We start from the raw sequence: 27206 nt of genomic DNA, 5'->3' as shown, positions 1-27206 counted from the left end.
ACGTCAGCGCGCTGTTCGAGTTTGGCGCGCCTTGATTGGTTGCTTGGTCACGTGCTTTAATGCGGGGTGTGGGGGGGCTGAGGGGAGGGGCTCGCGCTCGCCCACTCCAAAGACAAAGATCCCCCGTGTAGCCTTAGCGGACTGCTGGGGCAAGTGCTGTTAGCGAGCACCTATGAAGGCTGGCACGGCACACGAGGGGGGGTGGGTGGCCAGCATCCACGCCCGGCCGCCTTTGTCTCCCCAGTGGCGATGTTTACTACACACCCCACCGGGTACTCATTTGAGGCTGAGTCGACCTAGGGGCAGACCACCAGGACCGGCTCCAAGATAATCGCCACCGGTCTTGGTGACCTCGAGCGGGGAATCGAACTCGGTCCGCAAGGGTTATCGGTCGCGCAGCAGCGCGCTAACCGCTGCACCACCGCTCCTTCACCCCCCCCCTCTCCAAACCGTCAAATATCGTTACCACGTGACCCAAACATTCCAGCGCGAGACGTCACGACTGTGGGGTGATGGAAAGGGGCGGGGCATATGGGGGATGGAGAGGGGCGGGGTTGGAAGATGAAAGGGGCGGGGTTAAATAGGGGGCGTGGTTTGATGAGGAGGGGCGGAGTCAGAGGCGGCCCGGGATTGGAGGATGAGGGGGTCTTGAAATAGAGGGGCGTGGTTTTGCTGTAAAGGGGGCGTGGTTTGAGAGTGAGGGGGCGGGGTCTTGAGATAAAGAAGGCGGGGTTAAATAGGGGGCGTGGTTTTGAGGCGAAGGGGGCGTGGTTTGCAAAGCAAGGGGCGTGGCGATGGGCGGGGCGAGTGGCGAGGGGCGGGGCCAGCTTCATCAGCCTACGTCACTCGCTGCGTGCCACACAAACTGAGTCCGTGTCGGGTTGAGCTCTGTGCGTCTTCTCCCAACATCGTGTGGATCCGACGGAAAGATTCAAGTGCTTTAAACAATTACAGGTGACAATAAAGCGAACAACATTCTATCCCGAGCGCATTAAAAGCGTCGTTATGTTGCCTTTGTTTCGTTTCGTTTAAAAGAAGATTGTTAATTGCGTCATAGATGGGGGGGGGGGGGGGGGCTACTGTGTTCAGGCGACATCCGCGCTCTGTTTGAGGCCTTGTGGCCCGTTTGTTAAATTATCGATTCGCATTTAGAACGCCGAATCGCATTGACAGAGGGAGCAAAGCGTCGCGTTAAACGATCGTTAAATGTACAAATTGTTTAATGCGCGGTGTTTGAAAGGTTTTTATGTTTTTATTAAAAAAATATTTTAAAAAGACGGTGTTTGGGCAATGATCGCCCCTCCGTCGGCGGCCATTGCCAGCGAGTGGCTAATGGAGGTCTCTTGTTGTTGTTGTTGTTGATTTTAATGGTGGTGGTTTGTTGTTGTTGTTTTGCCTCAGGACAAACACGCCATGGATACCTTGTTGGGAGATCGTCGCTTCAACGCGCGCACCCTGTTCGACTTCAGCTGCCTGTGAGGCGTTTCCCCGGGACCGTCTTTGTCTTCCCTCGTTTTCTTTTGGGGGGGGGTTGGGCATTGACACCTCACAACCATCATCAACATCATCATCGTCGTCGTCGTCATATCATTACACTCCTTTCACACACCGACTTCTGAGCATATTAGGAATTGTAGACGCTTAACCCCCCTCCCTCCACGCTCGCACATCTTTCACTTCTGCTGTGCAGTGTCTGATTAGCAATCCCAAAACTGTCAACCCCTTATCAGTGCCCTACCTTATTACAGACCCATTCACGACCTAATTGGTCACCCCGAGCCCCTCACAAATCTCAACGTTCATCCTACAAACTCCCATCACAAGGGAGAAACGTAAATAGGCAAAAAAAAACATTTTTGTTGCAGGAATTGAAACGGCTGTAAAAACCGCATGGACCTGAAAACTCAATTTCCATGTACAGTAGAACCTTGGAACCTTGGATTGCGAGCATAATTCGTTCCGGAAACGTGTTTGTAATCCAAAGCACTCGTATATCAAAGCACTCGTATATCAAAGCACTCGTATATCAGTTGTGATCACGTGACGCTCGGCAGACAAAGCGTATACACGTACTACTCGTGTTGCAAGACCTCGCTCGTTTATCAAAATAATATTTATTTAAAAAATTTGCTCGTCTTGCAAAGCACTCGCAGGCCAAGTTACTCGCAATCCAAGGTTTTACTGTACACGAATACGGAGTAAACCGTATGGGTTGACAGGTATGTAGTAGTGTAGTGTATAGTAGTGTAGTGTATAGTGTAGTGTAAAGTAGTTTAGTGTATAGTAGTGTATAGTGTAGTGTTTAGTAGCAGACCTGTTAACCCCTTATCAGTGCCCTACCTTATTACTGACCAATTCAGACCTTATTGATCACCCCGTGCCCTTATAAATATCAACGTTCATCCAACAAAGTCCCGTATTTAAACGGTTGTACACGTCGTATGGACCTGAAAACTAAATTTCCCTGTACAAGAATACGGGGTAAACCGTGATGGCTTGACACGGCATGCAATCCGCACACCAGTTTGGCTACGTACGGTGCGAAAGAAGTTCGACATACAACCAACCACGACCATCTCTCACCATCGCCACCACTTCATCGCCACGCACCCTTCTATAGCCTTGGGATAACCACATTTGCAAACCCACATAATACATTTCTATCTCATTCACGACTTTTACCATAATCGCCACATTGCAATACTGCCTTCAACTCGGTTATCTGCATTTGTAATGATAATTGTTTTTTTACCCTTCTATCTGGCAACAAAACTGACACCTTTTTACAAGGAGTCATGTTTGCATAGACCACAATACCTGCAGTCATAATACAAACAAAAGACATAACTCTGATAATGTATGCACTGTCCTTGAAGTTGATTGGTCCACACCCGAGACAGCTTTCCTTAGAGCCTAGTCTCACATGGGTTGGACCAGATGACGCCAAAAGGTCCAACCCATGTGAGACTAGGCTCTAAGGAAAGCTGTCTCGGGTGTAGACCAATCAACTTCAAGGACAGTGCATACATTATCAGAGTTATGTCTTTTGTTTGTATTATGACTGCAGGTATTGCGGTCTATGCAAACATGACTCCTTGTAAAAAGGTGTCAGTTTTGTTGCCAGATAGAAGGGTAAAAAACCAATTATATTTTTACTGGCAAATGAGGTTCCCATAGTGCATTTGTAATGTTTAGAACTGCTTTTTGTGTGTTTTAGTTTGTTGTCCTTCCCCTTCACCTCCGATTAGCATGTTTGGCTACGTACGGTGCGAAATAACTTGAACATACTACATGTATTTTTATTTTACCAGGTAAGGCCCACTGGGCTGCTATATAATGTAGCTCTTATAGTAGTAGGTTTTTACCCTTTTAAACTGGTACAAAACTGACACCTTTATTCAAGGCATCATGTTTGCAATAACCACAACACACCTTCTGGTGTCATCTGGTCCAACACCAATTGGGACTAGGCTCTAAAGAAAGCCGTCTCGGGTGTGGACCAATCAACTTCAAGGACAGTGCATATTATTATCATTATCAGAGTTGCTTCTTTTTGTTTGCTTTTTTGACTACTTGTGTTGTGGTTATTGCAAACATGATGCCTTGAATAAAGCTGTCAGTTTTGTACCAGTTTAAAAGGGTAAAAACCTACTACTATATTTTGCCACTGGTAAAAGAGACCTCATAGTGTAAATGTAGCTCTTTTTCAGACGCGACCTGAATAACCTGCGATAGCTCAACGAATTGGCTTAACATGTGGAAATGTAAAGCAGCCAAAAACTCTTCAACACGTGCTGTTGATTCTAAATGTGGTGGGGGTGGAAAACCGAAAGAACCCGAAGAAAAATCAACACGAACTCAGGAAGAGAGAGACACGCAAACTCAAAATATACAGCAGGTGTCGGGTTCACGACCTCCTGTATACCAGTTGACATATCGCCTCGTGGCGCCCCCGGATGTAGCATAGAAGTCATGTACAACACTTACGGTAACACCAATCTACCATTGAGCCTGGAAAACGATATTCGTCGGTGGAAAGTGAAACTCAGCTCCCGTGTACCTCCTTGATTTCCTTAAACTCGCCCGTCTGTTTCAACCGCAGCTGCTCTCACTTCCACATTTATTTCCTTCAACCCACCCACCACCAATCCTCAGCTTTCACATCCCTCTTGAGCTCAACACTCTGAAATGCATTTTGTTTTACCTCGCCTCTCTCGGCGCCTTTACCATACCATTGGAACCTCATTTGCCAGAAGAAAAAAATATGATAATTGGTTTTTTACCCCTTTTATCTGGCAAAAAAACTGACACCTTTTTTTTACAAGGAGTCATGTTTGCTTAGACCACAATACCTGCAGTCATAATGCAAACAAAAAACATAACTCTGATAATGTATGCACTGTCCTTGAAGTTGATTGGTCCACACCCGAGACAGCTTTTCTTAGAGCCTAGTCTCACATGGTGTTGGACCAGATGGCGCCAAAAGGCGCACAACTCAAAGACAATGCACCATCAGAGTATGAGAGCTCGGGGTAAGCATTTACACCATTGGAACCTCATTTGCCAGAAGAAAAAAAAATATGATAATTGTTTTTTTACCCTTTTATCTGGCAACAAAGCTGACACCTTTTTTTACAATGAGTCATGTTTGCATAGACCACAATACCATACTTACCATACTTAACCTTTCGCCCTCCCACCATTCTTAACCTTTCGCCCTCCCACCACCTTGATGTCACCAAACCTTGCTTCCACTGCCATTCTACCCTCATCGACCTCAATTTCGCCACCTGTACCGGCTGTCAAGCTCCCACTCGACTCCTCACCACCTTCACCACTCGCCACCCTCACCACGGTGGCTAGGAAGATGCGTTATCTACATTGTCTGGCATGCAGGAGGTCCTGGGTTCGATTCCGACCCTGACGCTAGCTGTATATTTGGAGTTTGCGTGTCTCTCTCCCCGGGGTTGCGTGTATTTTTCTCCAGGTCCTCCGGTTTTCCCCTCCACATTTAGAATCAACAACACGTGTTTAGGGTATTTGGATGCTATACATTTCCGTTTTATTGAGCTATCATTTGTGGCCAGGTCGCTTCTGAAAAATAAGTTAGTACCTCTGTGCTTTATCTGGTAAGATACAAATAATTAATTTGTATTTTTTAAGTGATTTGTTCACCTTTCCTATACTTTGCACTCCTATCGTGTTTTGTTATTGTTTTTGTAACGTCATGACCCCATTGCCCCTACTGGACATTTGTGAAAAAGAGCTTAATAGCTCATCGGATTCCTCCTCCAGTATAAATAAAGATTCCGTACCCAAGCCAGAGTGATTTCCTGCTAAAATGAACATTTGAGATGGTGCGCATCTCTTTACGACCCCACCAAAGCCAGTGGTGGAAATTTCACATTTCAAACCACTTTTGGCTTCTCCCATAATGCAGTACAGCAAATCCCTTTTATAGAACCTAACCCTGCAGAGATATATGATGGGCTTGAGTCAACCCCACACCAGGATTATTAATTCACAATTTGCGAGCCGCCCGCTCTGCCACTGAGACCAACCTGGCAAGTTTTTAATGGATAAAAACGACACCACTTGAACAGCACTACCGTTATCACTTCTGTTTAGTGTCCCCCCCACCCCTGTATGCAAAGCTGAGCCATTGAGCCCATTCACGCCGCGATTAAGTACAAGTAATAAGCGATTTCACCTTTTCAGTAAACATCCCCTCGGGGAGTTGGTGAACCCGCCAACGCTGACGAAGCAGCATTAACGTGGCTCCATTTGCCACGAAGCTCGATTTTGGGGCCAGTTTCAGTTTGAAAGGGTTTACTTCTGCAAATAAGTTCATGGCAGCTGGAATGTCATGTAATGGACAATGCAGTGTGCCAGGTTTTTTTATATTTGGATGTGGTGCGAAATGGGAATGGGGAGTGTGTATTTATACTGGAGGAATCCGATGAGCTATGAAGCTTTTTTTTAATCACGGATGTCCAGGAGGTTTTGGTCTAGATGGAACCGTGGTGGCTTGCAATCGGTTCAAGTTCATTTATTAGGTATAGCCCTGTGAGCCATTCGGCTCTTGAATCGGGTGCAACCGGTTAGGGGTTGACTCGGAGATATAGTGGATGTTCAGGATCACCCGACATCACTTTCCAGAGGTAGTGCCGGTGTCAAGAGTGCAACTTAACGCATATTTGTAGGTTTTCGCGACCATTATCCATAGAAATGCTTTTTTTTGGGTTAGATCGCATAAATATAAATGTGTCGTCAAACCCGCCACCACCCGACAGAAAATTCGTAAGGTTTTTCAGGTAAACAAAACGTGCCAAACACATTCCTGCGGAGGGAGCTGGTAGGAACGTTGGGTTGCTCGGTCAATGGCCAGGGTCAACGGCGGCGTGGTGTATTCCGCAAATATGGCCGACTGTGAGGGCGGGCACAAGCCGGCGTGAGTAGGTTAAACGTTGAGTTTTATAAGGGCACCACGGGGTGACCAGCCCCTCCCCACCCAGCCCCTCCCCACCCTCCCCTCCCCACTCAGCCCCTCCCTCCCCACCCAGCCCCTCCCTGCACGACGGACGGACACAATAATCCCCTGTGGGCTGGTCGAACCAGTAGGTTCCTACCAGTATTTGTTACTACAGTACTTCACCACACCGCTGAATTGGACAGTAAACTCGCAACATTTAGAAATGGAGTACCATGTTTTGCTGGTGATTACAACCAGCTTAACCAGGCAAAATGCCCTGTTGAAGCTGGTTGTTATTGCCGACGATTGGTTACCAGTAGTAACTAATTGTCAATTTTTGTTTACGAGGCAAACCTTTTACTAATTGACCGGGTTTAACGACACATTTATATTTGAGAGCTCTAACCCAAAAAAACTAATATGGAGTGCAATGTTGCCAGCTTTGAAAATGTTTACCCCCCCTTACCCAATTGGAATATGGACGGCGAAAGTTGCAGGAGCCTCCTGAAAAGAGTCCTGAGACTTGGTGAGCCTCTGTCTCCTGGGCAAATGAGCGTGATGATATCAATCTTTAACATCCATCAGAAGTCTTATTCGATGGGTTCACCTCTGTATGTAAAAGGAACAGTGTGTTGGACTGTGTATGGACCTGCCGCCCATCATAGGAATGTGCAAATTCTACGGCTTAGGGCTGTAAACAAGAGATGAGCAAAGCGTAAATGCTCATTTGAACGGGAGAGCACTTCGACTTTATAGTTACTACTATGCCTATGACTTCTAAATCTTCTATCCTATGCCAATAACGAAATCGGCCATCACCCAGAATGCAGCTGTTGGCGGCTGAGGGATGCCAATTGGCCGATCGCAATGACAACAAAAATGTAATTTAATGATGGGCGTCCACGATTTGTTTAAATCGAAGCTCCAAAATAAGCCCAGTCGGGTTAGTTTGGATTGATGCCATCTCAAAACATTTTTGACCTCGTTTTCTAAAACACAAAAAAATTGGCATTTGTACGGACGCCAGGCCTCGTGTTGCTCGTGCTTTGTAAAGGGCTCTTGTTCAATAACAAAAAAGCACAAAGACAATGGGAATTTGTCCTTCTAAATGTGACAAAACACCCATCAACTTTCGAACGTTTTGATTTTGTTGGTACTGTGGACGGACCCTGGACGTCCTTTTTCAGACCTTGAGGTCTTGCTGCGGTACAGTGCCGTGATAAGATCAAGGCTTTTCGCAAACACAGCTCTGGCCGCCAGTGTGCGTGCGTGCGACATTGTCTAAATAGTTCCATTAGAGCCGCCCCCCCTCACCCACAGTGCAAAATAACCTCACCACATTCGTTAAATAACACAGAAACAATTGTACGATATGTGACATTTCAGGCATGGGTTCCTCATGATAAAATACGAATAGGTTTTACCCTTTCTGGCAACAAAACAGGTAGGCAAAAAATAAGTAAAATACCAGTAAATTAAAATAAGACAGAGACTTGTGTTGCCTCCGAAACGGCGTGATTTAATTTAGTTATTTTCATTTACAGTGATACCTCGGTTCACGAACTTAATTCGTGAACTGACTCTGGTCGTGAACCGAGGCACATTTTCCCACAGGGTTCAATGTAAATCCGGTTAATCCGTTCTGACCTTTTTTTTTGGTTTTTGAAGCACAAAAATATGAAACAAATTACAATACACATTAGCACTGTACAGTATAGTAATGTATAAAGAGAGAACACTAACCTTGCTTAAGATGACTTCAGTAAGCACTCAAACGGGTGAACTGTACAATACAGTAAGTACAGTATTGTACAGTACAGTAGTACAGTACTGTATGTGCTAAAAAGCACACCAAAAAGCAAAAAGTCACTGAAAGTGTCTTCACAGTACTCACAGTACTTCTTTCTGTGTCTCTTCTTCTCTCCACGATCTTCCTACAGGAAGTCACGACCATGTGACAGCCTGGAAATAGCATTAAAATGGCCGCGACTCCTGTTCGTGAACTTTTCTGTTCGTTAACCGAGTTGTTCGTGAACAGAAGCGTTCGTGAACCGAGGTATCACTGTATTAGTATTTTATTATTATTTTTTACCTACGTGACTTTACCGAAAACCTAAGAATATGAATCCTTGCAGTCACGAAAGCTTCAAATCTAGAACAGAATGGGTGTTCAAACACCGCACAGAAACCTGTTTTTGCAAAGAATCATGTCTGCATTAACCACGTACTTGTGATGAACATGCAAAACCAACATGCTCTGATAACACTGGTCAACAAAAGAAAAATGTTTTTTTCTGGCCTGGACTTTTGCAGCTGTTTTAGACTAATTTCAGGGTGCTGATTCCAAATCTGATCTCAGATTTGCTCTATCACATCTCATTTTTATGCTATCGGCATACCCCATTTTCATTGATTTTACCAGAAATTAACTCTGTCACTTATGATTGCAAGTTGTTGCGAGTCAGTGACTGCTTTAGTGTTAAAATATGGTGCTGTATTTTTAGGATAGTGTGTTTATAACATCATTTTATGTAGATATCCACATTTATTTAATATTTTTCTTCTGCAGTTTTTATTGAAAATGCAATATTTAATATCTCAAAAACCTGATGTGATGCCAGATTTGGAATCAGCACCCCAAAATTACCTTAAAACCGTTGGAATACCTTATGCCAGAAAAAGTGTGTTGACCAGTGTAATATATGGGCATTGTCCTTGAAACTGATTGGCCTACACCAAAAGACGGCCTTCTTTAGGGCCTAGTCTCAACCAGCGTTAGACCAGAGAACGCCGAAATGCAAACAGCATGGTTCCTCATTCGTGAGCAAGAGGATGACCACCGTGGAATTGTCACCGGTGGTGGCCGTGACCGGGAATCGAACTCGCGTCGCCGGGTTTGTAGCGAAGCGTGCCAACCACGACACTACAATGCGTGACGCTTCCACATGTGTGGGTCACGTGACAGATGTGACGTCACAGCTCACTTGCCGTGCAAAAAAAATATGAATTATTGAGCTCCCCCCTCCCCCCCCCCCAAAAAAATACCAAAGTCTATTTTTATAATTTTTGTGTGGTGTACAGTTTGGAAAGTACCCACATGGCAAATTTCAAGTTTGTTGCATGTCGGGAAGTACGCTAAACATTTTGAACAGACACACATAATCACAAATTTCCTTTTTATATATATGGAGATACACTACTATACTCTACTATACACTACTATATACTATATGAGTGTATATACACAATGTAAGAGTGTATTTAACATGTATATAAATGTACATAAATATTACATAAAGTACAATAATGTACAGTAAATGATTCACTAATCATCTGCAGCATCCAGGTCCGATAGAACACTAAATTATTAGTGACACTATATATGATTAACACAAGATTAGTAGTGACACTATATATGATTAACACTATATATAATTAACACAAGATTAATATTAACACTATATATGATTAACACTAAATTAGAGAACACTAGATATTTCTCTTCTTGGTTCTTTCGGTAAAGTCACGTAGAAGGGAAATAATAAAATAATAAAAATAAAACAAATAAAATTCTCACGACGTTTCGGCCACAACTGTCTGTCCGACAGCCCTGTTCTTCACCTGAGGACAGCTGCTTGCGTTGTGGCCGAAACGTGAGAATTGTATTATGTTGAATTTTTATTATTTTATTATTTCCCTTCTACGTGACTTTACCGAAAGAACCAAGAAGATGAATCCCTGCAGTCACGAAAGCTTTAAATCGAAATTTAAACACTAGATATTGTTTTGGACTTGTTCCTTGCACGGACGATACCATTACAAGCCCTCAAATCCACGTTCGCGTGATGGCTTCCTGCCCCTTACCTGTAGCGAAAGTACGAGTCACAAGTGTAAGTATGAATCGGGGTCGGTCGCTTATGAGCGGATCCGCTTACTCTTGAGCCCCCTCGTACTCTTGAAACCTTACTCTATTGCTTGCTATGACATCGGTGGAAAAAATAAATCTCTTTACTCATGTGGAGTATTGAAGAATGGAACAATGATGCATGCTTGGACTTGGAGATAGCTTGTGAACCAGGCGAATCGGTCGGTACCACGTAGGGTGGCAAATGACACCGTGTCCACTATGGGCAGTATCAACTGTGGCGGTGTTAAAAGACGCACAACTCAAAGACAAGGCACCATCAGAGTATGAGAGCTCGGGGTAAGCATTTACACCATTGGAACCTCATTTGCCAGTAAAAAATATGATAATTGATTTTTTACCCTTCTATCTGGCAACAAAACGGACACCTTTTTTACAAGGAGTCATGTTTGCATAGACCACAATACCTGCAGTCATAATGCAAACAAAAAACATAACTCTGATAATCTATGCACTGTCCTTGAAGTTGATTGGTCCACACCCGAGACAGCTTTCCTTAGAGCCTAGTCTCACATGGGTTGGACCTGATGACGCCAAAAGGCGCACAACTCAAATACAATGCACCATCAGGGTATGAGAGCTCGGGGTAAGCATTTACACCATTGGAACCTCATTTGCCAGTAAAAAATATGATAATTGTTTTTTTACCCTTCTATCTGGCAACAAAACTTGTCAGAAAGGAAAGCTGTCTCGGGTGTGGACCAATCAACTTCAAGTACAGTGCACACATCAGAGTTATGTTTTTTGTTTGCATTATGACTGCAGGTATTGTGGTCTATGCAAACATGACTCCTTGTAAAAAAGGTGTCAGTTTTGTTGCCAGATAGAAGGGTAAAAAACCAATTATATCATATTTTTTATATTTTTTACTGGCAAATGATGTTCCAATGGTGTGGCGGTGTTCTTCATTCATTTTCACGGGGACCACTTTCACCGATAAGACATCGGTGTGTGGCACGGCCATAGAATTTGAAGACATTGGTTAGTCATTTTAACGCGTATGGTTTCCGCTTTCAATGTGATCCAGTGGTAAATGTTGTGGGTTTACTCTTCAACACGCAGGTGCGCTGAAGTAGTAGCTAAGTGCCACGTTTTGTTTACGTGACAAACTTTACTAATTGGCTGTGTCGGGGGTGGTGACTGGTTGAACGACACATTTATATTTACGAGATGTAACCCCCAAAAAAACCTCTGATGAACCTTGGGGCAAAAACTTAGTGTAAATGCTGTCTAAATTTCGATTTAAAGCTTTCGTGACTGCAGGGATTCATCTTCTTGGTTCTTTCGGTAAAGTCACGTAGAAGGTAAATAATAAAATAAAAATATTTTATTTAATAATGTTTTATTTTTATTATGTTTTATTTCCCTTCTACGTGACTTTACCGAAAGAACCAAGAAAAGGAATGGGGATATTTATTTATACTGGAGGAATCCGATGAGCTATGAAGCACTTTTCTTTCACGGATGCCCAGCAGCTATGTCAATGGCACTGATTCTCTTGCCTCTGACCCCTCATTGCCCCCTTTCCCCCACCCCCTGGCAGGGAGCCTGACACACGCCAACATCTCAAGAATGTCTACGCCACCCTGGCCATCTGCATGCTGGTGGCGTCCGCAGGGGCCTATGTCCACCTCTACACGGCCATCCTGCAGGTAGGGACACCAGCAGCAGGGAGAGTGGGGTTACCTGTTACGTGATGTCGTGATATAGAAGAATGGCATCACTGCCGTGTCGTGCTGTTGATGTCGTTTGAAAGGATGAAAACATTTCACACCGTCGTATTGTTTGGTGTTTTGTGGACGAGTGATGTCGTCAAATCTGATGGGGGAGGTGCTCTGGTTGTTGCCGGACCTGCATGATGTCACTGACGCCGCTGTAGCTGCTGATGCCGGTGGGAGAGTCGTTCACCACCAAACTTTTGACGATGTCATCCTGTTGATCTCGTTTGGAGGAATTAGCACCACCTGTTGCAGCACGAAGTTATGTTTTTACATCCAACCATTTCCTTGCGTGGCGGAAGCCGTCGCGAGATTTCTCCGCCGTTGAGCGTGCTCCGTTAATTTGTGTTACTTTTTGCGCGCAAACGAGGGACGTTGCTCCAGGCTTGCCCGAAAAGCTCGCAAGCGGGGCTTCGATCGCAAGAAGTTTCGGAAGATGCGCGAACTTGTCTTTTTTTCCGGGTTGATGCAAAAGTATGGCGTCGTGGAAAATGACGTTGGTTGTAAATTCGGCACGGACGTGGCGGGTTTTTTTTTTCCACCATAAGCTGCATCCGGTGTCATTTATCTTCTCGTACATTTGGTTGAGGCGCTGTACAGTGAACTAACTACGGTACAGGATGGTTTGACGAGATGAAACGAGACGGTAGTGGATGGGATGCGCGTGTAAAATGAGGTGGTGGTGACGATGCGTGGCGTAAACGAAGATGGAAATGAGATTAGTGGATGGATGATGGGTGACCACGGGGAGTTGGGGAAGGTCACAGGTGTGATTCTGCCTGGGTTGTGGTTGTGTGTGGGTGGAACTAATCCCACCGTATTCATCCATTCCCTCAACATTACTGCAAGGCGATTACATTTTTTCCCTTCCCCATCCCCAGCACCTCGGCCGTGGATTTTTTTCGCAAAATATTTCTGCCAAAATTAGCAGGTTGTGACTCATGTCATACAAAAATGGTTGATGATCAAAATTATCAGGTGCCCCTAACCCCCCCTTCCCCCCCCCCCCCCCCGCACACACATGCTCTCATCTAATTCTGAATTCTGCTATTTAAATGTGGAGGTTGTATCGGTGCTACCAGCGGCGAGTTTTATTGTTAACTGTGAAGACCTTGAACCCTGCTGTTGCTGTTTACTCTGAAGTACAGCGAGTTTTATTATTAACTGGATGTTGAATTATGCTATGACTTGTTGTTGACAGTGAAGACATTGCATTGTACTATTAGCTAAAAAATACATTGAATTGTCGCCGTTTACGATGAAGACATTGAATTGTGCCATGACCGTGTCTACATTGAATTGGCTCGGCACACAGTGCAAACGCTTATAATAATCATTAACTGGGGCGATGTGAGATGTTAACTCCATCGCCTGGTACGCTGGAGGTCGTCGGCTCGATCCAGACCCTGACGCCTGCTGCTGTATATTCGGAGTTTGCGTGTCTCTCCCCGCGGTCGCGTGGATTTTTCGCCGGGTCCTCGAGGTTTTTCTCCTTCACGTTTAAGAGTCAACATCACGCATTTAACGGTGTTTGGCCGCTATAAGTGTCCACATGAGGATAAGCCGCTTTGTTGAGCTATAATTTGTTCTGGTAAAAAAAAATTGCTAGAATTAAAACTTTAATTCTAGATTTGAAGCTTTCGTGACTGCAAGGATTCATACTATTAGTTCTTTCGGTAAAGTCACGTAGGTAAAAAATGAAATTAATAAAAATAAAACAATAAAATCACGACGTTTCGGAAGCAACACAAGTCTCCGTCATCAGGTGGGACTGTCACAGCCAGATTTGCTGCATCAAGTGAGGCAAGTTGGGGGGGTAGGAGAGGGGGGGGGGCTTATCAGAATGTCGTAGCCAATGAATGGAACGTATCGGGAGGGGGCGGTGCTAAAAGAAGGCACAAAGTGCTACGAATTAAAACTGTACAGGAATTTAATTTGTCCCGTTCACTTGTGTGCAACTGACCTCTGCAGGGGAACTTCTTGATGACCCTGGTGAGCATGGGCCTGCTCATGTGGCTGATGTTTACGCCTCGCAATGGGCAGAACGACGCCAAGCGACTGGGCATCCTGTGCGGCTTTGCCTTCACCGTTGGTGAGCGGGAACGCGGGCACCGCGGGCGGCGATGAATGATCGATTCTAAAGGCCGACGGCGATCATTTGAAGGGTGCTGCCGTTGACGTGTGATGGTCCTTCTCCCCCCGCACCTCCGATTAGCGCGGTTGGCTACGTATGGTGTGAAAGAAGTTCTATATAATACGTATATAGACTCACACAGACAATAGACTCGCCAAGAGACCCATAGACTCACGCAGAGACCCACACTCATCCAGAGAACCATAGACTCACACAGAGACCCATAGACTCACAAGAGAACCATAGACTCACACAGACAATAGACTCACCCAGAGACCCATAGACTCACGCAGAGACCCACACTCATCCAGAGAACCATAGACTCACCCAGAGACCCATAGACTCAAACAGAGAACCATAGACTCACACAGAGAACCATAGACTCACCCAGAGACCCATAGACTCAAACAGAGAACCATAGACTCACACAGAGAACCATAGACTCACACAGAGACCCACAGACTCACACAGAGACGCACAGACTCACCCAGAGAACCATAGACTCACACAGAGACCCACAGACTCACACAGAGACCCACAGACTCACACAGAGACCCACAGACTCACACAGAGACCCACAGACTCACACAGAGACCCACAGACTCACACAGAGACCCACAGACTCACACAGAGACCCATAGACTCACACAGAGACCCACAGACTCACACAGAGACCCACAGATTCACACAGAGACCCACAGACTCACACAGAGACCCACAGACTCACACAGAGACCCACAGACTCACACAGAGACGCACAGACTCACGCAGAGACCCACTGACTCACGCAGAGACCCACTGACTCGCGCAGAGACCCACAGACTCACACAGAGACCCACAGACTCACACAGAGACCCACAGACTCACACAGAGACCCACAGACTCACACAGAGACCCACAGTCTCGCACAGAGACCCACAGACTCGCACAGAGACCCACAGACTCGCACAGAGACCCACAGACTCGCACAGAGACCCACATACTCACACAGAGACCCACAGACTCACACAGAGACCCACAGACTCACACAGAGACCCACAGACTCACACAGAGACCCACAGACTCACACAGAGACCCACAGACTCACACAGAGACCCACAGACTCACACAGAGACCCATAGTTTGTTGTCTTTTCCCCGCACCTCCGATGAACGAGGTTGACCACGTACGGTGCGAAAGACGTTCATTACACATGCACACATACGTGTGTATTTCGGCAATTCTAGAAGAACTCGGGTGGCTCGCTGAAAGGCACGGAGGCTGATCAGCCTCCGGAGTAATATAATAAAATCCCCTTGTCGCTTGTTAAACAGTTGGCTTACAACACATGTGGCATTGGGGTAGGGTGGGGGGGAAATCCCCACAAGTGGAAACTGAGGAGGCTGTATTTCACACAATACAGTTGTTGCAGTGTGATGACAGAATCGTGTGGAATGTGCCCGAGCTTGTTAGAAGCCGGGAAGCACAGCAGGTTTGAGCCTGGCTCATGCTTGCTTTGGGGGGGGGGGGGTGACCACAATACGCGCGCCTAGGCTGACGTGGAGCTACACCGTCGCTACGTGAGAGCGGTTCGAGTTGACCTTGTTTAACCGTGGTGGTGAGAAAATGACGAAAGCAAATTGCGTAATAATATTAAGTGGAACAAGTAAAGCAAATAGAAATGAAATTTAAAAAACAGCTGCGTTAGAAGACATTGATAACGGTGCACTTTGGTAAACAATATGAATTAACAATAAATGTCCCGCAACATATGTTCGCTCAGACTAATTATTCATAACGTTTTTGGGTTCGATCGCGTTATTCATAAATGTGACGTAACCCTCCACCGCCCAACACGGCCAATCAGCCAAAAGTATCACGTTGACAAAAGACAAATAGTTCACTGCTTTATCCCACCGGTGTGTTGAAGCGTGAAACCACAACATTTACAGTTTTTTTTTAGTAGTACGACGTTTCGCTGGTGATTGCATTCAGAATCATCGGGCAATTCGCCAGAATGGTGAGAGGCTCTGCGATTGCTCCCGGTCTTATATAGAGCAGCAGCAGCAGCAGGGTGACGTCATCAGACTAATTAATTTAAAGGAAAAAAACTCATTGTTGAGTTACAGAAACGTAAAAAAAATCGCAGTGCGGTGCAAGCCACTGTTATGTATACTGTGCTATGCTCGCACTCCTACGCTTAGTGCCTTCACGCACCGACACAGACCAGCACGGCGAGATTGCGGTCACATTGCCCCCGACGATGTGGAAAATCGCGAGAGCGGACGCCAGAGGTCACAACCGGGTACCCGATACCCGTACCCTACCCAATACCCGGCTACCCGTACCCGGCTGGGTACGGGTAGCCGTTTGCGACTCTGGTGCGGCCGGGTACGGGTAGACCGTGAGTCACTGGTGAGTAACCGTTTGTCACTCATTTCCCAACGTCTTGTCTCTTCTCACAATTCAAGTGCCTAGAATCAACCCACCCGCGCCTGCAACATGGCTTCATCCCAGAGGTCGCAATCAGGTACCCGATACCCGTACCCGGCCGGGTACGGGTAGGGTACGGGTACGGCCGGGTACGGGTACCCGTTTGCGACCCTGGTGCGGCCGGTTACGGGTAAGGAATCAAAACCCGTTTGCAGGTAGAGCCGCCGTGCGTGCTCCAACGTGAACTGCCGGTGGTAACCCGAGTCGAGGCGTGTTGGCTGGCGGCTCGGGGTTCGACCGATGTGACCGATGTGCTCCACCCACCTCCCCGTGCGTGCACGTACGCACGCACGCACGCACGCCCCCAGCCCCGTGGCTTTGTCGGTCAATGACTGCGCGATTAACATCGCAACCCCCCCCCCACCGCCCTTTCTCCTGTTTCGCTGCACCGCTCGACGATTGCATCAACTTTTTCAACGCCAAACGCGCCCCCCCTGCTGTTTGCGAAGGGGGAGGGGGGTGGGGTGATCTCCCGCCCGAGAATGTTCTTCCTTCCGTGTACCGCGCCCTCGCTGTCTTGCCGCGGCCACTGCAACGCGATCCATAGACTCCCCCACATACTTGTGGGTCCATGGATGTCCCCATCGAGTTGCATGTAGACACACGCATACGTAGACATGCACGAGAAACCACCCCTGATACACTCGCAACGAGAGACACAGATGCGCACTCACACACACCGAAGCCGCCGTGGTATTAACGTTGGCACACTCCCCTTACGATCCAGAGGTTGCCGGTTTAAGTCCATCTCTTGGGGTGGGTTGTGGGTTTGCCCACCTCCCTTGCAAGAGGTCTTGGTCAGCGTGGAAGAGTAGGCCAAATATCTTTTAGAGCTCTCTCTTGTAGAGGCCCTTCCACCAGCATTGGCGGGGACAAGTGTTTCATTTATATCTTGAAGTCTCCGACCTGGGGTTCCACTCAAGCAGTGGTTCCTAACTTTTACTGCAGCCTTGCACCCGTTTGATTCTCAATCGTTAAAACAATTACAATGTTAGTAACTACGTAGGCTTTGATGAAACTAAGTAAGTTGTAACTTTCGATTTAAAGCTTTCGTGACTGCAGGGATTCATCTTCTTGGTTCTTTCGGTAAAGTCACGTAGAAGGGAAGTAATAAAATAATAAAACATAATAAAATAAAATAATTCTCACGACGTTTCGGCTACAACGCAAGCAGCCGTCTTCAGGTGAAGAATGAGACACTGTCGTGGGAATTATTTTATTAAGTTTTATTTTTATTATTTTATTACTTCCCTTCTACGTGACTTTACCGAAAGAACCAAGAAGAAGTTGTAACTTACGTACCCGTGCGCAATTTGTATTTCAATTATTTACCTTCTAAGAAAATCTGCACATCTCTCGCACCCCCCAGAAAGGGCATCTCACATCCCTCAGGGAATGCAGCGTGCACCACAAGTTAACCACTCCACTAAAGAAATGAGTTGAACTACAAAGCGTATCTGTTTTGATTGGGGTGTTTATAAATGGCGATCACCCTTTACGTTTAATTTCAATGCACGATTGTCAAAAGTTGAACAACCTCTCCCTGTTAACATTTGAGCTAAAGGGTGCCTGCCGGTCCTGTCTATTGGTGACCGCTGTGATAGGATGCCTTTACGTTCTCGGCTTGCATATTGTGTTAGTAGATTTGTGCTTCGTGGTGAACGTTTTGTGACAATAGCTTGGGGGAGGGGAGGGGGGGGACAGTGCATTACCCATGGCTAACGATGGCGATATTGTGACTCTCCAACGTAAACGTACGTCGACTCTTTAGCCGGCATTATGCGGCCGTTAACTCTGCGTTCCTGCAATGTGTAATGGGACTGCGTTGCCCCTCCTCCCCCCTCCTCCTCCCCCGTGCAGGACTCGGACTTGGCCCTCTGCTCGACTTCGTCATCGCAATCAACCCGAGGTAAGAGTAAGCACGCTGCCAACCCGCAGTGCCACGTACGGGAATCTTATCGCCGTCAACAGAGTGTTCAGTTTGGCTGTCATGCCTCCCCACCCCCGGACCTCCAGTTAGCAAGGCTGGTGTTACGTACGGCGTGCGAAAGGAGTTCACACGTCGTACATGCTGATGTAGTGGTGTTAACTACTCGCTGTTCGCAAACTGTGAGAGCAGATCGTTAACAACGTTTTCCCGCTCAATCGAACGGTCAGCGTCAAATGGGGTGAGGTAGGATCCAAACCCAGATTGGGAAGGACCAATCGGAGGGTCCCACAAGGTGGCCGGAGATTGGACAACCCGGCCACGAACAGGTATAAAAGCCAGAGCGCTGAGAGCTCTGAAGGAGTTCTGCTACACGAAGACCCAAGTCGGCCGAAGACGTCTAGGACCCTGGACCAAGCCCTCCAGCCCTTGTCAGGGCTCGGGCTCAGAGTAACCAGTGGTCGGGGAGAGATCCCCTAGGTCCAGCCGGAGGACGCTGGGAGAGCAGGGAGATTAGACGGCCTCGAAGGTCTGGAGGCTTGTACCTTCTGAGGGTAACGGGTGAGGGGACCGTATACCCCTGAGTGTGATAGGGACTGTGTGTCAAGATACTAAACAGTGTGTGCCATAAAGAAGTATAGAAGTCCGTCCTTACTACACTACACTTGCAACGTCAGGCATCGTCATTCGACCTCTTGGGCGAAGGCGTCCGAGAGTTGCCTCCGTATCTTGCGATCGTGTGATGCAGTAACAAACGGCAACGAAACAAAGATGTGTCTTGTATAGCCTCCACCAACTTCTTGGGACAAGTGTTGTTAGTGAGCACCTGTGAAGGCCGGCAAGACACACGAGGGGGTGGGTGGCCACCACCAACAACCCTTTTGTCTCCCAGGTGGTGATGTTTACCACACCGTACTCCCGGTACTCGTTTTGAGACCGAGGCGACCTAGGCGGAGGCCCAGGACCGGTTCCGACAACCATCGCCGGTCTTGGTCGTGAGTGCGAATCGAAATCGGATCGCCGGGTTCATAGGGCAGCGCGCTAACCGCTGCACCACCACTCTCCGCCTGACGCCTGCACATGAACAGATTTCATACCGCGCATCTCTGTGCGCGTACACTCAAGACGGGCGCTTATTACCTGTCTGCCACTCTTGGCCAACGGTCACCGTCCCAACACACCAGTTGTGTGTTGGAGAGTAAACCCACTACAACATTTACAATTCCAGTAACACACAACTGGTGTGTTGGAGAGTTAAACCCACTACAACATTTACAATTCCAGTAACACACAACTGGTGTGTTGGAGAGTAAACCCACTACAACATTTACAATTCCAGTAACACACAACTGGTGTGTTGGAGAGTTAAACCCACTACAACATTTACAATTCCAGTAACACACAACTGGTGTGTTGGAGAGTAAACCCACTACAACATTTACAATTCCAGTAACACACAACTGGTGTGTTGGAGAGTAAACCCACTAGTGGAATTGTAAATGCTGTCGTGGGTTTACTCTCCAACACCCAACTGGTGTGTTGGAGAGTGTGACGTTTCGCCAGTAATTACAACCAGCATCATCAGGTGACAAGACATCATCGTTGAACGACACATTTATTTTTACGCGATCTATATGCTGTGCGTGAACGTGAAAAGTATTCCGCTAACTTGCACGCTCCCTGATCCGTGTGTTCCTCCTCCTGGCTCTCGGTGTCATTCCCAATTGTGTACATTTCCATTTTTGAAAGAGAAAAACATCTCGACAATTGTTTACTTTAATTGTTGTGCTCTTGTTACTTGATAAATATTTTTTCGGGCCAATAAATTATTCATGAAATGTGAAATTAGTCGCGACAGTCGGGATATATTTTTCGCTGGGGTGATCGTGGATCTTACGTCTTGCGATAATTTTCAGCATCGCCACTCGGCAGCTACTCCACTCAACCCTTATGACTTCTCAAAATTGATCTTCCTACTACGGTCAACTTTAAGTTAATCCGGGGTAATGGGAGGGAGTCATAATGTGGATAAAACACAATGAGAATGATGCAAAATGAACACAAATCAAGCTATAAAAAACATAACCTCTGTACATTGTGTGCTCGAAAGTGTTGTCCGTTTTTCTTGCAATTTACAGCAATCCGGTTACTTCCTGACCATGTTTAGGGGCCCGTCTATAATTAAATGCGTGCGCGCGCGTGTTCTCTTGCAGCATCATTGCCACCGCCTTCATGGGCACCAGCCTCATCTTCGGCTGCTTCACCCTCAGCGCCCTCTACGCCCGACGCCGCTCCTACCTCTACCTGGGCGGTGAGGCTGGCGTAGAGTTTTGGTGACCGTTGTTTAACCTGTAGATGGACGATAGACCCGTTGAGACGCACGGAACATCGCCTCTTTTGCGAGGGCGCGCGTGCGCGTGTGCTTGCACGCGTGTCCTCACAACAACCGCCATTGGTCACTAAATGGGGGTGACATCACCACGGCGCTTGTGCCAGGCTTTGTGCACTTTAAGGCCACGTAGAGTGTCGAATGCCCGCTGGCAGGAGGACACGGGACAGACCCAGCAGATGTCCATGGGTTCACTGACTGAGATGACTGGCAGATGCGCACCACCTGTGCCCCCTGCTGTGCCAGCTTTTGCTGTGTTTTAGCCGCCCGGCGCTCCGCTCGTTGTCGCGGGCGTCGCTGCTCTGCCCTCGCACACTCGCACGGAGAGGTTTCATTCTCGCTCACGACAAATAACAGCGGCGAATATTTGAACCGGTCATTGGCGTGTCCCTTGTGTCGACTCGGCCTCAAATCAGTACCTGGTGCGGTGTGTACACAAAGCCACTAGGGAGACAAAGGTGGCCGGGCGTGGTGCAGGAACCTTTTTGGGCATCACGGTGGCGAGATGTTAAATACCTCGCCTGGTGTACAGGAGATCGTGGGTTCTATCCCAACCCTGACGCCTGGATATTTGGAGTTTTTCCACGTTCTCCCCGTTGTCGCGTATATTTTTCTCCGGGTCCTCCGATTTTTCCCCTCCACATTTAGAATCGACGTCACGCGTTTATAGAATATTTGGCCACAATAAATATCCACAAGCCCACTTCGTTGAGCTATCATTTGTGATAATCTGGTCGCTTGTGAAAGAGAGCTACATAGGAGCTTAGTGGAATGCCTTACACGAGGTAAAATAAAAGTATAGTTTAGAAAATATTCTTGAGACTGGGTGAGGCTTTCCTGGGTTAACAAGCGTAAATTATCATCTATTTACACGCACATTTGTGTGGTTACCTTTGTGTGCGATGTGTTTTGTGCAGGAACTCTGATGTCCGGACTCTCCTTCCTGCTGATGATGTCTCTCTTTAACATGTTCTACGGCTCCGCCCTCCTCTTCAAGGTAGGTCATGTGACCTGTGTGTGTACCGCCCTGCAAGTTTCTCCTGAGATACAAGGCGCTGTTTTTTTACGTGTATTTACATTGCTATATATTGTAATGCAGGTTATCTAGAATATATATTGTAATACAGATATATTGCAATACGAGTAAATGTATCGATTGTGCGTTAACACATTCCTGCGGAGGGAGCTGGTAGGAACGTTGGGTTGCTTGGTCAATGGCCTGCAGGGTCAACGGCGGCGTGGTGTATTCCGCAAATATGCCCGACTGTGAGGGCGGGCACAAGCCGGCGTGAGTAGGTTAAACGTTGAGTTTTATAAGGGCACCACGGGGTGACCAGCCCCTCCCCACCCTCCCCTCTCCACCCCGCCCCACCCCTCCCATTTTTGGATGCACAACGGACGGACGGACACAATAATCCCCTGTGGGCTGGTGGAACCAGGTGGTTCCTACCAGTATTAACACAATTGTAATTTTACTGCAGTTTAAACTGCGCGGCTAAAATGCTGGCAACTTGTATACCAGCAAGAGAATCTTAAAATCAGCACCGGTTTGGGCGAGGAGCCGGTGAAGGGACAGGAGCACAGGTTCGTGATGCGATGGTGAAAGTGGTGTGCCAGTGAAACACACTGGCGGCGGCTGCATTTTGAAGCTGCTGCAGCCTGATTTCGATTTAAAGCTTCTTTCGTGACTGCAGGGATTCATCTTCTTGGTTCTTTCGGTAAAGTCACGTAGAAGGGAAATAATAAAATAATAAAAATGAAACATAATAAAATATAATTAAATTTCGATTTAAAGCTTTCGTGACTGCAGTGATTCATCTTCTTGGTTCTTTCGGTAAAGTCATGTAGAAGGGAAGTAATAAAATAATAAAAATAAAACATAATAAAATAATTCTCACGACGTTTCGGCCACAACGCAAGCAGCCGTCCTCAGGTGAAGACCAGGTCTGTCGGGGAGACAGCATCATTCAGACCTGGTCTTCACCTGAGGACGGCTGCTTGCGTTGTGGCCGAAACGTCGTGAGAATGTTTTTATTATGTTTTATTTTTATTATTTTATTACTTCCCTTCTACGTGATTTTACCAAAAGAACCAAGAAGATGATGACATCATCTTGCACTATTTAAGACCAAAAGCAGGTGGATTGCTTCACTGTTCTGGCAAATTACCCGATGATGCTGGTTGATGTCATTACCGGCGAAACGTCACGGTGATCGCGTTGTAAACGTCGTGGATTTACTCTCCAACACACCAGTGGGCTGCAGTAGTGAACTACACTAATACACTACACTATACACTACACTATACACTACACTATACACTACACTACACACTACACTACACACTACACTATACACTACACTATACACTACTATACACTACTCTACTATACACTACACTACTATACACTACACGACTACACTACACCACTGTACACTACACCACTATACACTACTATACACTATACACTACTATACACTACACTACTATACACTATACTATACACTACACCACTATACACTACAACACGATATACTACAACACGATATACTACACTACTATACACTACACTACTATACACTACACGACTACACTACACCACTATACACTACACCACTATACACTGCACTATACACTGCACTATACACTGCACTATACACTGCACTATACACTGCACTATTCACTACACTATACACTACACTATACACTACACTGCACACCGCACTAGTAAACTATTTGGCGCTTTCTTTAGGTGACAAACCTTACCGGCTGTGTCGGGTGGTGGACGGTTACGACACATTTCTACTGACGCGATCAAACCCAAAAACCTTCGTTGTGAAAATAATTTTGTTTCCGTTTACATTTTTGGCAGAAAGCACGGTTAATCGGAAAAATGCGGATAATTATCCCAGCAATAGCCGAGAGTTGAGCTGCGCGGGTCGCTGGGCGACATCAACCCATTGGGACGGCTTGGAAGGTGCCTCCTTCGCTGCTGTGACGAGCCGAACGTGGGGAAAAAAACGTGACGGAATCCATTCGCATGTGCACGACTGCTGTGTTGGGGCTGTGCGCGCGCTGGTAGCCAAAACGCCGTTTAACACGCTCGCCGATGTCGCACGACAGAGCCATTTCCCGGAAGGTCGCCTCTTCTAAATGTTTTTAGAGTTTTTTTTTCTCTTTTTCTGAGGAAGCGAAATTGACGAGTTTCCGCTAAAGCTGAACTGTTGTCGCCAGCGATAGCGCGGGGTTTTTTGCGTGTGTTTTTTCCCCACCACGCATCTGAAATGTGCGCGCGTGCACGCTGCAGATACAGTTGACCAGGAGCTCGTGAATTATTAACGTGCCTTCGTGCAAACCGCATGCCGTGTTCCTGCCGTGTCAGCACCCATGGGGGGGGGTGTGGAGGGGCGATGTTACGTGTGTAGCATTGGCTCTCAGTGGCTCGTGCCAGTGTCTTAAGTGTGGTGCTTTTCCTCGTCCTCTCTTGCCATCATCGTTATCCTCCCATCAATGGGGCGCCACGGAGGCTAGGAGATATTAACTACCTCGCCTGGTACGCAGGAGGTCATGCGTTCGATCCCGAACCCTGTGACGCCTGCTGCTGTATATTTGGAGTTTGCGTGTCTCTCTCTCATCATCATCACGGTGGTTAGGAGATGTTAACTACCTCGCCTGGAAAGCAGGAGGTCGTGGGTTCGATCCCGAACCCTGACTCCTGCTGTATATTTGGAGTTTGCGTGTGTCTCTCATCATCATCACGGTGGCTAGGAGATGTTAACAACCTCGCCTGGTATACAGGAGGTCGTAGGTTCGATCCCGAACTCTGACACCTGCTGCTGCTGTATATTTGGAGTCTGCGGTGTCTCTCTCCCCGTGGCCCCGCTGATTTTTCTCCGGATCCTCCGGTTTTTCCTTCCATGCTGTAAATTTCCACGTGACGATAAGCCACTTCGTTGAGCTATCATTTCTTATGGCCAGGTTCGCTTCTGAAAAAAAATAGCTTTGTAGCAACTCAGTCAGGCCCTTACCTGGTAAAATATATTTTTTAAAAATTGGTTTGTTTGAATTACCCACAATCGTTGTGGGGAGCACAATGTGATGCCTGATGGGCCCCCTCACCTTTTCCGGCCGTTTTTTCGAAGCCTTTTGTTACACGCTTTTATTGAACTCGCTCCGTCTGTTGTTGTCGTATCAAATATTGTAACTCAATTTTAACCCATCCTTCCCAATGTGGTATCGACTGCAAACTTGGTATACTTATGTCTTACTGGTGACAATGCCACATTCTATCATAAAAATAAAAATTATATTGTTAAACAATCTTTGTACACACTTTCTATTAACTCACTCTGTTGTTGTAGCCTCAAATCTTGTAACTCAATTTTAACCCCACTTCCCCAATGTGGTATCGACTGCAAACTTGGTATACTTATGCCTTACTGATGACAATACTATATTCTATCATTAAAAATAAATTAAACCATCTTTTTTAAATGTTATGTTTCGGCTTGGGTCTAATTGTCCACGCTCAACTGACGTTGGCTGTAAATCACCACGGCCCCTCACGTTGTGCCAAGCTTTGCGGCCACTTCCTGGATGTCGTGGAGTTCTGCCATTACTTGTACGGTACATTTCATTAAGCGTGTTTTTATAAAGTATTTTAAAATATTACTTATCTTCTCCACTCGGTCACCCACCCACCCACGGGGGGTCCACGTTGTCAAGATTTTTGCTGTCCAGTCCACCTTCTGGGCCTTCTGCCATGCCCTCTTGAGATAATGCCGGATGGTGTACTGTTTTGTCGATACCCCGTTTTTGTTTTGGCGTTTCCTTAGCCAGTGCATTTAGTTATTTTCCACGCTGGGCTTGAAGTCCTGGAGCAGGCCGGGCACGCGCTTAGCACCAGAAGAAATGTCAAAACCATCACCTGGACTTTGAGACAACCAAAACGTTATTGCGCGCGCAACGAGTTCATTGGTTTTTGCTCAATGTTAACGCCGGCCTCAATACTTACATTGCTATGTTTTGTTTTCCCCATGCCCCCCCCCTCTCCCAACATCCCCCCCCCCATCACCCCCCCCTCACCCAGGCCCAGATGTACCTGGGGCTGCTGGTCATGTGCGGCTTCGTGCTCTTCGACACGCAGCTCATCGTGGAGAAGTGCCGCGCCGGCGACAAGGACTTCATCTGGTGAGCGCCAACAGAGACAAAGATCCCCCGTGTAGCCTTAACAGACTGTTGGGGCAAGTGCTGTTAGCGAGCACCTATGAAGGCCGGAACGGTACACGAGGGGGTGGGTGGCCAGCACCACGCCCGACCGCACACACCCTCTTTCACCAGTTGTGTGTTGGAGAGTAAAAACCCACTACGACATTTTACAATTCCAGTAGTGGGTTTACTACCCCAACACACCAGTTGTGTGTTGGGGAGTAAAACCCACTCAACATTTACAATTCCAGTAGTGGGTCTACTCCCCAACACACACCCAGGTGTGTGTTGGAGATGTAAAACCACTACAGCATTTACAATTCCCAGTAGTGGGTTGACTCCCAACACACACCAGTTGTGTGTTGGGGAGTAAACGCCACTACAACATTTACATTTCGAGTACCGTGACGGTTCGCCAGTAATTACAACCAGCATCATCATGTGGCAAGACATCGTCGTTTAACGACACATATTTTTACGCGATCTGAAAAAACCCTCAATTGTGGAGAATATTGGTTGCGAAAGCCCTACTGCTACCTGTAAAATTCATGAAATTTTCCAAAATTTAACCACGAACGCCCCACAAACCGTTCCATCGTCACGTGTGACCGCGACTGCAGGCACAGCGTGGACCTCTTCCTGGACTTCATCCACATCTTCCGCAAGCTCATGATCATCCTCACCATGAACGAGAAGGTGAGGAGGGCAGACTGCGGCCTGCACGCCCTCGTAGGCACGATGGACGCGAGATTTCAAACGTTAATTCTCGTCGTCGTCGCAACGGTCCACGGTGAAGCGGGCACGGCAGGTGCTCTCAACGTCTCTGGGTTCATGTCGCGATCCACGATGGGCAGACGTCACGTAGTCTGCATCCGCGTCACATCTCGTCATTTGTTTCCACTTGTCCCTCTCTTGTCTTGCGGTGCCGTGGCCACATCTTTCCGGCACCGATCTCTTTAAT

The 27206-nt window shown here is 47.0% G+C and overlaps 1 protein-coding gene across 1 annotated transcript in view; it reads left to right on the top strand.

The window, feature by feature from the left end:
• Positions 1-798: 798 nt before the first annotated feature.
• The window catches only part of LOC133358248 (probable Bax inhibitor 1), a 29914-nt gene continuing 3506 nt past the window's right edge, over positions 799-27206 (top strand). The window contains exons 1-9 of the mRNA XM_061576489.1: positions 799-954; positions 1402-1475; positions 11941-12049; positions 14087-14207; positions 18582-18630; positions 20862-20959; positions 21955-22034; positions 26127-26227; positions 26866-27053. Of these exons, the coding sequence (XP_061432473.1) occupies positions 1414-1475; positions 11941-12049; positions 14087-14207; positions 18582-18630; positions 20862-20959; positions 21955-22034; positions 26127-26227; positions 26866-27053 (808 nt within the window). The 5' untranslated portion in view covers positions 799-954; positions 1402-1413. The remainder of the gene's footprint in view (positions 955-1401; positions 1476-11940; positions 12050-14086; positions 14208-18581; positions 18631-20861; positions 20960-21954; positions 22035-26126; positions 26228-26865; positions 27054-27206) is intronic.

The sequence above is a fragment of the Lethenteron reissneri genome, chromosome 61 (genome assembly GCF_015708825.2).
Source record: "Lethenteron reissneri isolate LAM-NWPU_2019-01 chromosome 61, ASM1570882v1, whole genome shotgun sequence".
Lineage (NCBI taxonomy): Eukaryota > Metazoa > Chordata > Hyperoartia > Petromyzontiformes > Petromyzontidae > Lethenteron > Lethenteron reissneri.
The sequence above is the reverse complement of the archived record's forward strand: the minus strand, read 5'-3'. Positions and strand labels throughout refer to the sequence as shown.